General features: G+C 35.0%; 2 protein-coding genes across 2 annotated transcripts in view; one reads left to right on the top strand and one right to left on the bottom strand.

Annotated features, from left to right (window-relative positions):
• Nucleotides 1-15,000, top strand: part of LOC125649042 (TATA-box-binding protein-like) — a 50,969-nt gene that overhangs the window by 8,940 nt on the left and 27,029 nt on the right. Inside the window, exons 4-9 of the mRNA XM_048876257.2 lie at nucleotides 505-568; nucleotides 2,389-2,492; nucleotides 2,606-2,700; nucleotides 4,907-4,914; nucleotides 14,173-14,259; nucleotides 14,739-14,836. Of these exons, the coding sequence (XP_048732214.1) occupies nucleotides 505-568; nucleotides 2,389-2,492; nucleotides 2,606-2,700; nucleotides 4,907-4,914; nucleotides 14,173-14,259; nucleotides 14,739-14,836 (456 nt within the window). The remainder of the gene's footprint in view (nucleotides 1-504; nucleotides 569-2,388; nucleotides 2,493-2,605; nucleotides 2,701-4,906; nucleotides 4,915-14,172; nucleotides 14,260-14,738; nucleotides 14,837-15,000) is intronic.
• On the bottom strand, nucleotides 9,802-11,014 carry LOC125649038 (UPF0669 protein v1g209471-like). The gene has a single exon (XM_048876252.2). It carries the CDS (start codon nucleotides 10,782-10,784, stop codon nucleotides 10,230-10,232), a length of 555 nt encoding a protein of 184 aa, XP_048732209.1. The 5' UTR covers nucleotides 10,785-11,014; the 3' UTR covers nucleotides 9,802-10,229.

Here is a 15,000-nt window from a genome sequence, read left to right as displayed (position 1 = left end):
AAAAATTGGAAAAAATTCATAATCGATAATCGGTCATAATCGGAAGAACTGTATCGATCAATGATCGATATAATCGGTATTTACATGTAGTTAATAAATATTTATTATTTTGGGGGTTATTTCTATTTAGTTTTATGGATATATGTGCAGCATACACGCTAGCTGGTGTCACTGAATTCCCACTTTTCAATGTTGAGTCCACTCTGACTCTCTCCTGCACATGTCTCGATATAAAAGTGGGATTAACAGTCAGATGAATCTCGGATTAGAAATTAATTAGTGTACAGGTGACAGTCGATTGTGAAAAATAGAATCGATAATCAGAATCGAAGAGCCAAACACGATCAACAATCGATTGTCGGTGACAATCGTTTCATCACTAGTCATGATAATTGTTATGCAATATATGTAATATAGTGAGATTTTTGTTGTTGTAAATACTCATTTTACAGCTTTGTTAGTTATGACAATTGTTTTATACATGTTAATTTTTGCATTAAACAGTGAAGACCAAGCCAAGTTGGCAGCAAGAAAATATGCAAGGATTGTTCAAAAATTAGGATTTGCTGTAAGTGTCATTGTGTTCAGATACATGTGTCGTGTATTTATTTTTGCATATCTCAACATAGTCAAGCAAGATAATGGGAAACCAATGGAATAGATTAGATTTTTAGCTTACCTGGCTGTACAGCTTATTGTCCTCACTTGGCATCCTTCTTATACAGCTTGGCTGCGTACCTAGTCACTGTGTCGGGTATAAAAGTGTTGTTGTTACTTTATGCACCCAACTAAATGTCAATATGGCTATCATGGCTTTTGATTGGGTGAAACAAAAAAAAAGGGGGGGGGAGAGAGAAAAAATCTGTGGATCAATCAGAGATCAAACCAGAGATCCTTGCATTTCTAGTAGGTGATCTAACCACCAGGCCAACCAGGCTGATATACATAGTACGTGTATTCTACAATGTAAAATTTAAACCTGTTTCAGAGATCATACCAGAACTCATCATTCCAAGGAGATGAAAAATTAGTTTAGAAAAATGTAAATTTTGTTACTGTACATTGATAATTACGCTCCATGTATGGAGTAAATAGATTAAAATAACTGATATTCACATTAAAATTATTAGCCGAGTTGCAACGAAGTTGAACTCGGCTATTGGTTTGGTGATGCGGGCGGGCGGGCGTCAACAATTGGTTTCCGGATGATAACTCGAAAAGTTTACTATCTAATCAAATGAAACTTTGATATATTGTTGGGTACCAGATAAGGAAGACCCCTATTGATTTTGGAGAACAAAGGTCAAGGTCACAGTGACCGAAAATAGAATGAAAATTTCAGAAAAATTTGGTTTCCGGATGATAACTCCGAAAGTTTAAATCCGAATCAAATGAAACTTTGAGATATTGTTGGGTACCAGGTAAGGAAGACCCTTATTGATTTTGGAGAAAATAGGTCAAAGGTCAAGGTCACAGTGACCGAATTTAGAATGAAAATTTCAGAAATATTTGGTTCCCGGATGATAACTCAGAAAGTTTAAATCCGAATCAAATGATACTTACAGATATTGTTATGTACGAGGTAAGGAAGACCCCTATTGATTTTGGAGAAAATAGATCAAAGGTCAAGGTCACAGTGACCGAATATAGAATGAAATTTCAGAAATATTTGGTTTCTGGATGATAACTCAGAAAGTTTAAATCCGAATCAAATGATACTTGGATATATTGTTGGATACCAGCAAAGCAAGGCCCCTATTGATTTTGGAGAACAAAGGTCAAAGTCACAGTGACCGAATATAGATTGAAAACTTCAGACAAATATGGTTTCTGGACAGTAACTCGAAAAGTTTAAAACTGAAATTAGTTCTTCACAATTATAAATATGCCACATCATTCCTAACTTTACAATGTATCCCATACAACTCGGCTCATGCACCCCTGGGTGCATATACTGATTTTTGAATTTAACTTTGTGTTTTATATTCTAATATGAAAGCAAATTCAAATTTGATACTTGAATGAAGGTTTGAGAATCAAAAATCAAATTAGATCGAGGTGTACCTGAATTATTGTAGCCTTAATCCTTAGTCACCATTCATGTACTTGCAACAAAATTTCTTGTAAAAAAAAAAGTAAGTGTTACTTTTTGGAACAATTAAATTTGAATATAACAGCCATGGCTCTTGATTGGCTAAGACAGAATTTACTGCTCCAGAATGTCTACATTTCTAATTACACTAATTGCAAGTGTTCCTATAATGTTACTTTTTGGAATGATCAGAATTATTTCAATATGGCCACTATATTTGCTTTTTGTTGGCTGAGGTTTTTCAACCCAGGTAAAGGATTCAACCACCGTATAACCTCTTTTTAATTTCTTTTCAGGCAAAATTTTTGGATTTTAAAATACAGAACATGGTTGGAAGCTGTGATGTAAAATTTCCTATCAGATTAGAGGGTTTGGTGCTGACCCATGGTCAGTTTTCAAGGTATGGTCATAAAATGACATATTCACTTGTATGAAAAGTTGTTAGATAATGCATTGCTTTTGACTTTATAATGAGGACATTTGTTGATTTTTTTTTGTATTTGATCCTAACAGTTATGAGCCAGAGTTATTCCCCGGACTGATTTACAGAATGGTGAAACCTCGCATTGTGTTGCTTATTTTTGTCTCAGGAAAAGTTGTACTTACAGGTCAGTTTTGTCTTTGGATTGGACTCTTTATTGATGTTGAAGGACAGTATTTAAAAAAAACTTGAAACATCATCTGAATAATTAATCAATATGACTTTTGGTAGTGTATAGTTGTCTTATAAATCAAACATATTGTCTTCAGTTTGTAAAAAACAAGTTCTAACGTGGGTACATTGCATGGGAATATGTTTTTAGCTCACCTGAGTCATTCAGGTGACCTATTGCTATTGATCTGTGTCCGTCGTTGTGTGTTGTCAGTCATGTGTTAACAATTAAACAATTTAAATTCTTGATAACTACTCTTCATTTCTTTTGAAATTAAGTATGAAGTATCTTTGGGACAAGGGGGATGTAAATTGAGAATTTCAGGACTCCTGCATCCCCATGGTATTTAGAGTGGGGGAAAAAACTGCCCAAATTGACCAATTTTCAAAAACCTTCTGTACAACCACACACCTGCAAGAGAAACTAAATTCATAGCCATGTCAAGCAGGAAGGCCTCTACTGAAATCATAAATTTTATAATCACTGGGGTAGAGTTTCTGACTCCAGAGTGGGACCAAAAGACAGTTACAGTGAACATGCTTATAAAGAATTCACGCTTAGAGCAAAATGATTGTTATTTCTCAGTAGTTCTAAACATATTATGAACTCACTAGATATAATGAATTTTATTTGTCCCCAGCACTTCACTTATAAGCATGTTTTACTGTATATAGAAGGAGCAAATAGCCCTCCCAAGGGTGAGATTTTGGTACCAGAATGGGGCCAAAATAGTCATAATGATTAAATATCATATGAAAGACTTCTTTAATTTTGCTGATATAATATAAAACCTAAATGCATATTTGAGCCGTTCCTAGCAAAACGGACCCTTTAGTAATTTAGTTCTATAGTATGAACTATAGAGAACAATCCTTCAATATATGAGAGCAGTATGGATTGCCATTAAGATCTTACAGTCAATCAAATGACAGCTGTAATCACAATGCCTTTCTTTAAAGTATGCAAAAAATTATGTCGCATTTTTTCACTAAGATGTTTTTAAACATTGTTGGATATTAAAAATAAGAATGTTTTTGCTAGGAACAGTTCATTTAGGAAATTTAGCCAACCCCATAGGTAGAGGTTCCAAGTCATGAGGTGGTCAATAACGGTTAATGTTCATTACCTCGATAATTTTACCTACACCAGATAAAGGTAAAAGGCCTGTACCAAAATTGTAATTTCAGGATCCCTGGGTTCTGACTCTAGGTTGGGTCACATAGTGTTAAAATATAACATATTATAGATATCATGTAATGTCTTTCATCATTATGGGCACTTTTGGGGGTATTTGTGTTTTAAAGACCCAATTTTAAGTTAACACCTCCAAATTTTACTTGTATCCTGATCAATTGTAAGTCGCCTGTCAATCAAACATTGAACAATAGATCTCAGGGGGAGTGATATCTGCAGAAACTGGTCTAGAGCTACCACAGAGAGGTGTTTTGATAATGATAACAGCCAGTACCTATGGGCATTCTTTAGATCTTGAGGAAGCCCTGTATTCTAGAGTTTTTATAGCATTGACCTGTCCACAACTGCTAATTTCTCATAATTCAATTAAAAAAAGACTTCTATACAATGCAATTTTAATACAATTTTCTAAAACTTGTAACTTATTGAAATAATTTAAATTTGTTATAAATTTTTTAAACCTCTTTTATAACAAAAATTATGCATTGAGTCAATGAGAGAGAGAGAGAGGGGGAGAGAGAGAGAGAGAGAGAGAGAGAGAGAGGGAGAGAGAGAGAGAGAGAGGGGGGGGGTTGTAGACTGTGTGTCAGATACCCTTAGGAATACAACCATTATTCCAACAGTATGACCATAGAAACTCAGCAGAGGGCCCTGAGACGAGTCCTGTGTATATCAGAAGTATACACAGCACCCTGATGTCTTGGCCAGGTAAATAACAATGACTATAGATGAGCTTTGGCCACATCCAGTGATCCATGAAGAAACCATATGGTATTTTTGTTGGGTCTTTAAGAATACATCTTGTTTTCTACATTTCTTCTGCTAAATATTAGAATTTAGCTTAGATATGTAGAACAGAAAAATTATTATAGATTTTATAGGCTGGTGATACTCGGGTGACTGATAACGCCTATGGGCCTCTTATTGTGTGTCTTCATTAATCTGACCTTGCTTATCTACTTTCCAGGAGCCAAAGTCCGAGAAGAAATTTATGAAGCTTTTGACAATATTTACCCCATTCTTAAAGGTTTCAAGAAACAGTAAACATGTTGTGTTGTGTTTTGTATGATGTGCCACGAGTGAAATGCGAGTACCTGAACGGAGTGACAGTTTTGTTTGTGGATTGTGAGTAACATTGTACATTGACTATGGCCTCTAAGAAGTGGAAATAAAGTGGATTAAATGATTCACAGTGTTAAAAAAAACTTAATTTTGTTGTCCAGAAGTGGATATCATCATGTAAATTCATGTGCAGTTTGTACTTTTCAGAGATACTTAGTATTGTGCTGATCATGATTCACTACTTCAATTTTGCATTAATAAATATTCCAAAAAATCTCGTGCTGTTGATTAATTTACTAACAGGACAAAGGTATGTTGTACAGATACTTCATGCACCTGTCCAATATCGTATAACTGGGTTTTTTCTGCAGTCTCCAACGCAAAAAATTCAATCTTGGGCTTAAAATTTCCCTGTGCGAGGCCCCTCTTTGAGGTAGAACCCAATTTTAATGCTTCATTGCGTAATACTTGTTTTCAGCTGTTATGGTGTAGTGACCAGTGCTCGTGAATCATTAGCATTCACAACTTCTGCCTGCAAACATGGCTCTTTTGTAGTTTTAACATTGTATATAGGTTTTAAACCATGCAAGTGGAATCATTTTAAAGAAGCCTGCTATAGTTTTATATATGTGTGTGTGTGTGTGCAGTTTTTACATTTCAAATATTTCATTGAATATAAATGTTTGTTTTGCTATGCCTGTTAGAAACTACCTGTAATAAAAAAAAAAGCGTCATTCAAAATTTTGTCATTGTGTGAAATCGCAAAAATTAAAATCACAAAAATTACATGTACATATTTTGGAGACAAATCGCAAAAATTTGCACCCGCAGAAAAAAAAAGTTATACTGTGTGTGTGTGTATATATATATATATATATATATAAATCATGGAAAGAGCAATGAACTCTTAAATGAACATAACTGTGAAGAAATATTTAATATAAAGCACAGAAAATTTCACTTTATTTGGATACCCACTTTTGCCCCTACCCGGGGTTTAACTCACGACCTGCGGAACCAAATCTAGCAGCATGTAAGACCATCTAAGCAAGATGGTTGAGCGGTCTAACGCGCTGGTTACACATATATATATTATATATATAAAAGTACTGAAAAGGCCACGACACTGTTGATTATCTTAACCTTCAATGCAACCCGCGTCTTTATCAAGAGACATATATTACAAATACAAATATCACATACCACAAAAAACAACAAATATTAATAACTACATTGTTAACAAGAATGATACACTGACGTACTGAATTAAGAAAATCAAAAATGGTTTCGTTGTAAGTGTGTCTAAAGACGGATGTCTTTTTAGTGCTTTTATAAATTTCTTTTCTATTTAGATCCGAGACTTCAAGAAAGTAGGGTGTTGTTGGGTTTCCGGTCTTATATATATATATATATATATATATATGCACACACACATGTATGAAAGGTGAAGATAACGAACAGTGATCAATCTCATAACTCCTAATAGCAATACAAAATAGATAGTTGGGCAAACACGGACCCCTGGCCACACCAGAGGTGGGATCAGGTGCCTAGGAGGAGTAAGCATCCCCTTTTGACCGGTCACACCCGCCATGAGCCCTATATCTTGATCAGGTAAACGGAGTTATCAGCAGTCAAAATATATATATATATAACATTCTAGGGGGAAATATCAGCATGTTGAAAGTCAGGAAGGACTACTGTATTGCAGCTGGCACCTAAGTTATGATGCAATTCCTCTACCAATTATTTGTTATCCAGTACTTCGCAGAAATTAAAATCTCCACACAATATTTTTTTGATAATAGTTGTAAAGGTCTATGAAAAGAGGAAAGGTCTGGACTATTGGTAATCTCTCCATTGGTATACTATATTGGCTGCATAATAATTTTGGTGTTATTCTAGTTGATGGTGATGGAATGATTTGTAGTTGTGGATCAAGGTCCCCATCCATTTTATGCGATTACTGAGTCATCCAATAGTTGTTTCCCTATATTGAACTCTTGCACATGGTGAGACACAAAATGTTTTTGTATTCATGCGGTGGGTACAAATGCTTATCGCTGCGTTCGCCTAAGGGATGATTACCAGACGTCGTGCAACTACCCGAACAGCAGGGAGGCATAAATTTTGCAAGTTTATGGGTATTTGATAATAGAATAGCTCAAATTAAAATCAATAACCACCATCTTTATTTGATAAAAGTATCATTCATGTAGAAGCAGGGTTGGCAAAAAAGTGGTCAATATGAGTATTGACCAGGCCAGTGGTCAATACTGGTTAAAACCGGTCAATACTGGTTGATTGAAAATTGTTTGGTCATTATAGTGTGTGTTGTTGGTTATTTTAAATGTTTCAGTGGCCATTATGGTAAATACTGTAATTCATAACATGCACTATCAGTTTATAATATACTTGCAAGTCATAATATTAAATAAATAATGTAAATGACTGTTAAATTGGGGAAGATGTAAAAGTTTATTGTAAAAATTAAAAACTGTTTTGTAGCCATATTACTTTGGCACTGACAACAGCATTGCAGTCTTTACATGTTGTTGTCCTCAACAATATCATAGAAATTCCAAATAGGATCTTTAGGCTTCATGATTGTGTCTCTTAGCAGGTCAAGAAGTGCATGTGAGAGGAAAATTGTGGTATTTCCTAAACTATGTTTTGTTGAAGCCATAGATAGTATGATGGGGGAAGTGTTTTCTATTTCTATTCAAATTCTTTAGTTTATCATAGATTGTTTCAAATTTAACTGTTAAATAAACATTTGAGGGGGTGTGTTGGTGATGTTTTCATAACAATAACATGTACACTGGTTCTCTCTGGTCCCAGAGTAACACCTGTCAACTCTGTTTCCTGTGCTCAGGTACATCTCCTGCTCTGTACATTGCAACACATTGTTTATCTACAGCACCTGTCACCCAATTCATATTAAATCACTGTGTGTATTTAATGTCCAGCTACCTGTTATTCTTAATCTGTCCAGGTATATGTATAAGCAGATCCTATTGTCTAGTTATGCTATATGTGACCCTCTTTTATAGTTATGAAGATATTATGATCACAGTTTCAGTAAACCAAATATATTAAACTTCTGAAATTACATCTAATTATCTAATGAAAATTATTGATTACCAATTGATCCATATATTATAATGAAAAGACTTAATTTCTCTTTGCAAAAAATGTACAAAAATGGGAAAATGGACAGTTTAAATCTCAATTGACCACTTAGGGAGTATTGACCGGGACGGTTAAAACCGGGGGCGGTTTTAACCGCCCAACCCTGTGTAGAAGAGGAAATAAATGATAATTTCATATTTAATCTAATGGCCGAATTCAAACAAATTATTCTTGATATGGTCAGTTTAATGTATACCAACAGCTGAGGTCACATGGTCAATCCACTCTGAACATAGGAAAATACTAACTGTCCACTCAATATCGTGAGAACCCTTGCCAGACATCAAACTTGGTTCATTGTAAGTAGATAAACTCTATTGATTTTGAATTCACAAGGTCAAGGGTCAAATTGGACATTGTACTATATTGTTGCCTACATTTTGAGAATCATTTGCTTGATTGACACCAAACTTGGACTTTCATGGTACACTTGTACATCCTAAGGAGTAGATCACCCCTATTGATTTTGAGGTCACATGGTCAATCCACTCTGGACATAGGAAATACCGTCCACTCAATATCTTGAATTGTTTAATTGGCACTATTATCAATAAGTACATACTAGTATTTGTCCCCCAGTTTTAAAACTTGGATTAAAGGCTGTCACTCTCTATCTGTATATCATACACAAAACACATCCCTCTCCATTGAGACATAAAACAACAAATTGTGTTTCAAAAAATAATTGTAGTGGAGCCATGCATTACAGAATTTCATGATAAGGATATCAATTGTAGTTGTATGGCTATGAAAAGTCATATTTTTCAAGCTAAATCTTGTCATACTATCATCCCCCCCCCTTTGCTATCATATGTTTATTGTGCTCTGCTGATGCATGAACCCAGGGTTTCGGTTACAAGGTCTAGTGCTCAGTTTATTTCAGCAAAAATTGTCAATCCACAACCCTGGTAAAAATGCTTATCAAACACTAGATTCCACAGACATCTGAAGAAATAGCACTACATGTAATCAAGTGTCGGACACAAATCAAAACAATAACAAAAGGTATTGTGAGCAATGCTCACTAAGAATACCCCCCCCCCCCCCTTACGTACCCAATCTCCCAAAGGGTGTTGTTAATAGGTATAAATTACCTCTTTCCTGAGTGTGAAAATATGGTATGCCTTTGTTGAAGAAAATGGAAGATATAGTCCGAACACAAATCCATGGCATAAACCTATACACATCGTCTCATGGTGATACACTCATGTGTCAAATATGGTATGCCTATGTCAAAGAACAAAGAGGTCATGGCCCTGACACGAATCCATTGTAAAAACCTTTAATTTTGACCTTGAGGTAAAAGTCATATGGAGGTCATGAAGGTACATGACACATCATCTCATGGTGATCCACCTGTGTGCCAAATATGGTATGCCTAAGTCAAAGAACAAAGAAGTTCTGGCCCGGACACGAATCTGCACAGACAGACACAGTGATTCCTATATACCCCCCGAACGAAGTTCGGGGGTATAATAAATACCAGTAGGCCTGAGTATTGTGAGTGCTACCTCACAATATGATATGCATCATGATATGAACATGTAAAATGATTTGCACAACAATACAATTTTCATGAAGCTGACAACTTAGTAACTTACAATGTCGTAATTTTCTCTTCTTTATTTTGTAGTGGTGGTACATTTTTAATTAATACTATCATGATTTCTAATTGAAGATAAAAATCATAAGACTTCAAGTTGCTGTATTAACATGTAATTCATTACAGTACTGTAATGTGTAAAAGTTACAAATGAAAATCGCTAGAGTAAATATTGTATTGAGGGTATTCCAGATTACTTACTATCAAGTGATCATTCTGGTGACACAATAAGTGCATCATACAGAGTAGGAATCTTACATGTCGGTCTACAACAAAATTACACTATTATATAATAATGACTATTTTACCAAGAGAATTTTAATATGTACAGTTTTATTTTAACTTTAACTCAAGTAGAGGCAATAAAACACATACACACACTGACACACACAAAGACTATTTGTCCATATTCAAGCATTCTTGTTTTACCAATTCATAAGAGAATGTCAAACAGTATTTTCAAAATTGTTACGGCAATGGTCAACAATGTAGACTCCTCATCAGGACTATCTTTAGGTATCTGGTCATCATGAGATACCCGTGGGTCATGATTTTCCTCTGATGCCTCGTCTGCGTTGGAATTGTATAAGGCATCTAATGTTGCATAGTCCACTTCTCCCTTGGGGAGTTCAAATACTGACAAGCTGTACTTCGACACACTATAAAAAGGATGCCCAAACACACTGACTGAGATAGGTCGTTTCATGGTGGAAGACACTTCAACAGAATCAACACCGCATGTAAAGGATTTTCCGTCATAGTTTTCTTCTGAAGGATGTGGGTCACTTTCCGAGATGTAAATGTCAGCATCTCCAACATGCGACACAAGTTCCAGTCGAAGACGCCCTCGGCTTCTGATTTGGTAGTATGTGTAATTTCTACCAAACACTTCATCTGTCACAGTCTGTAGTAATTCCTCACCTAAGCAAACAACTGACAATAGTATGAAGTATAAAAAAATACTGAAGAAGCTCACGGCAGACACCATTCTCGTGATTCTAATGAAAACCAGGCAGCCTTGTCAATGATCGATGTAATCCAAATGCTCTACTTCAGTAAAGTCTGGCATGGAATATTTTTACAAGGAAACAAATAAGTGAAGTATCAGTTTCCTACACTACGAGCATAAGCATAAAACAAGGTCTTTGACACTCTGAAATCAGATTACGATGTCTTCCTAAAAGTGAAACTACTTTAAGTTGGTCGTCCATTCTATATTCGTATACAGATACATGTACCCCTTTGTGTACAGTAAATAAAAGAAACGGATGATGCCTTCAAAAGTAATATTTTTGTGTTTTGATTGAGTGTTCAAAAGTAAAATGTGTAGTGTGCATCGGAAAGTTATATCATTTTGAAAATTGAAATAGTTATGGTACGAATTAACATGTACTGACCGTTGATGACGTCATCCAGATCAACAAAAATATGAAAATGAAAGCGACAGGGACAATGCACACCACAAATCGTCATTGTTGAGTAATTGTAAATATGTTAGTAAAATGGAAGTAGAATTTCCAGCTGTACCAGCGCAAGAGATTGTTGTAAGTACCTGATGAGGCGGTCAGTAAAAGAATGGCGATTTTTAATCACAAAATGATATTTTAATCAGTTTTAGGAGAAAATTCGGAAGACACGTTTCATTTGTTTACAAAACGTATATGGTGGTTGTGTTTTTGTTGTGCATTTTTAGATATTTTACTATATGGCAATGCATGCATTATAATTGCAACTGTATGTAATTTTATTTTACAATGAACCACAAGGTCTTTTCCCAAATTTCTGTGGAAACTGGTGTGGTAAATTCTATTTGGTCTCTCCTGAGACTCCTGTCCAAGCCTGTATAAAGTATGTGGGAAATGTTAACCACATCAGTCGGGCTTTAGTTCGATATTATTTCAGGTCACATCTGATTTGAATTGTCCAAAAACTTGCCATAATCGAATCAAATAATCTTTATTTAAAGTCGGACATGGTTAAAACAATACAACATTAGCTCTACAGAGCTATTTATAGGGCTGTCACGGTTCCAAAAAAATTCGGGTCGGGTCGGTTCTAATTTTTTTTTACTTCGGGTTCAGGTATTTCGGTTCGGGTCCATATAACTATTTTAAAAATCTAATATACTGTTAAAATCAAAAACATTTATTGTATTTTGTCTCAATAATTACTCGGGGACGTGGACTGAGGTTTAGACTCGACATCCATGGTACTAGAAACAGCATTGTCACCTCTACTTGTTTCCATCCATGCTTTCAATTATTTGTCATTGACGATGTTGATCCTGTGGCGTATTTTCAATGCGTCTGTCATATCTTACATATACTGTCATTATTTACAGTTTTGTCTACAATGCCATCATTTAACAATTGATCAAAATACCGCCACCTTTGAGGATTTTGACGACATTTCGTTTAAATGGATTTCTAATAATGATTCTATTTTAAAAACCAAATCCGAACCGAAATACGGAAAAATGGAACCGAACCCGACCCGAACAACACGACTCGCGGTTTTCGGTTATTTCGGGTACCCGTTGCATCCCTAGCTATTTACCATAAGTATCCATCCATACACATACTAAAAGTCAATCCATGAATTATTTTTCAGCAAATAAATCCAACTGACACCATTTAGTTCCACACTAAATCGATGATGACCATCATCATTTCAAATAATGCATCTTTATAAACAATTACTTTATTAAACACATATATGCGTCATCTCATTTTGTAAATCCGGTTATATAAAGATGTTGTATTTGAAATGATTTAGTGTGGAATTGAATGGAGTCAGTTGGATTTATAATAATGAATAATATCGAACCAAAATGTGACTGATGCAATAAACATTTTCCACATACTTATTATAGGCTTGTACAGAAACGAGGGGGACAGGAAAGACTGAATATAAATCACCCCCTCGTTTCCTTAGAAATTACCTTTCCCCATATGACCTTCGTGTTCAACAGCTCCTTTTGTATTACAAAAATGTTGCAGAACTAAACACAATCTGGAGTGCATCATCCCAAAAATGGTGAATTGTGGAGATGCTTAATGGGTTAATACTGGTCTGATTTGAATTTTGGCCTGATTTACCCTTCTTTTTTGTGTCGCCTGCGTTACACGCAGTGTCGACATATAGGGATCACTATTCGTCGTCGTCTGGCGTCGTCGTCACAAAAAATTTCTGTCACAGTTTTCTCTAGAACCACATGGGGCAACTCCCTGATATTTGGCACAGAGCATCAGTGTGGCCAACTGTATTGTGTAAGACATTTTCGAATCTGTCGCTTATCAACTTCCTGTTTGCCGGGACTTAGAATTTTTTACAGCAAAAAAAATTTTTTGCTGAAGATTTTATTTTATGATTAACTGAAGGACAGTATTTTTATGTACAAAAGGACAGTATTTGTAATTCCCATACTGAAGGACAGTATATGTGATTTCAGAACAGCACTAATTATGATTTTTCTTGAAACAGTAAATTGGATATATAAAAAGACAACAAGACTAAGCAGTAAACCCAACAGATAATTACTTATGGTTATTACCATTGTCTGGAAGAGCACAGTAACAGGTTGATACATATTTTCAAACATATGTTTTCATTCAGTCTACATTTAATAAATGTCTTAATTTCAAACAGATTCTCCCACAAATTCCATTGCATAATAATGTCTCATCTTTCAATTTCAATTTCAATTAAGTTATCGTTAAAGAATGTTTAGTAATTCTCAAAACCTTTAAAAGGAGTATTAAACTGACAAAAACCATTTGAGTAATTTACTTTTTCAACATTATACGTGATATATTACATATAGAATGAACTAGCAGGCGACACATGTCTTCCGGGGAAGACTTAATACTGCGTTTTAATAACCCAGCAACTAATGAATGTAGAATTTATTCATGAACTTACATCAATGGGACATGATGGGTTACAAATAGAGTTTGAGTTTTGGATTTCTTTTACCAATTTTGAAAGAGTTATTGACCTTGAACTTAGCAAATTTCAGGGATTTGACAATTTTGTGGACTTTTTTTACCATCCCTGCTTTGTTCATGAACTTTTATCAATGGGTTACAGATAGAGTTTGAGTTTTGACTTTCTTGACCTATTTTTTAAGAGTTATGAACCTTGAACTTAGCAAATAATGCATGGGCCTTTTTTGCCCAGTGAAAGGCCACAAAATCTACACAAGTGGTTGCACAAACCTGCAACCACAGAAACCCCTAAAGCAAATGATAGATTCCCACTAGCCCTGGTTACAACATGGGAATGTTGGCTTTAAATAACTCTCATTGGTATCAATCAAAAACATTTCTGTCTTAATGAAAATGCAGTTTTAAATACCCTGTATATTTGTTTTAAAGGACTGGGAGTATGCCATGAGAAGAGAAATGCAGGAAATTGTACCTAACCTTTACCTTGGACCTTATGCTTCAGCTAATAAAAACAAGGTACACATACAATTATTATCATGAGAAGCAAACAAATAGGAAATTACGTATGAATTGTGGTGAATCTAGATTAGTGATTTGTCGTACATGCCAGTAATTTCAAATCAGCTGTCTTTTTAATATATTTTCACTGATTTGTTACGTAAATTTGTCATACAGAGTGTTCTGAAAAGCAGAGTGATAGTTTTTCATTGCACTCAATTTGTGTACAAATGCATATACTGTATTCAGGGTTATTTTTGCATTATCATTATTTTGCCCTTCTAAACTTGGAGATGTTTTTGCCCCCATTTTAAAAATGCTTGCCAAGGACACAGTTGTGTTAAAAGAGAGATAACTCTGTCTCATGATACATTTGCCCAGTCTTTAATTTGCCCACTGATGAGGGCAACAATAAAATGGAGGCAAATATTTCCCTGTATTCAGTATTTCATTTGTGCTGAATGATGGTATTAATCAATGGGGTTTTTTAAATATAGTTTAGCCATCTAGAAGCCATAGGAATATCTGATATTGTGTGTATCAGACATGCTGCAGAGGCTAACTTCATCAAACCAAACTTTCCAGATAGGATAAGGTATTAAAAATTATCTCCACATCTAAGCCATTATGTGAGTGCAGTACAATTATTTTTCACTGTTCGTTTGATTCTGTGTAACTACCAATCTAGGTAGACACATATCTTATTTTACATAATGTGTATAAATGACTCAGTTTGTAACACATGCAGAATCAAAATGA

The sequence above is a fragment of the Ostrea edulis genome, chromosome 5, assembly GCF_947568905.1.
Source record: "Ostrea edulis chromosome 5, xbOstEdul1.1, whole genome shotgun sequence".
Lineage (NCBI taxonomy): Eukaryota > Metazoa > Mollusca > Bivalvia > Ostreida > Ostreidae > Ostrea > Ostrea edulis.
The sequence above is the reverse complement of the archived record's forward strand: the minus strand, read 5'-3'. Positions and strand labels throughout refer to the sequence as shown.

Coding starts and splice junctions, on each gene's coding strand:
- LOC125649038 (XM_048876252.2), bottom strand. CDS start 10,784: ATGGTGTCTGCCGTGAGCTTCTTCAGTATTTTTTTATACTTCATACTA.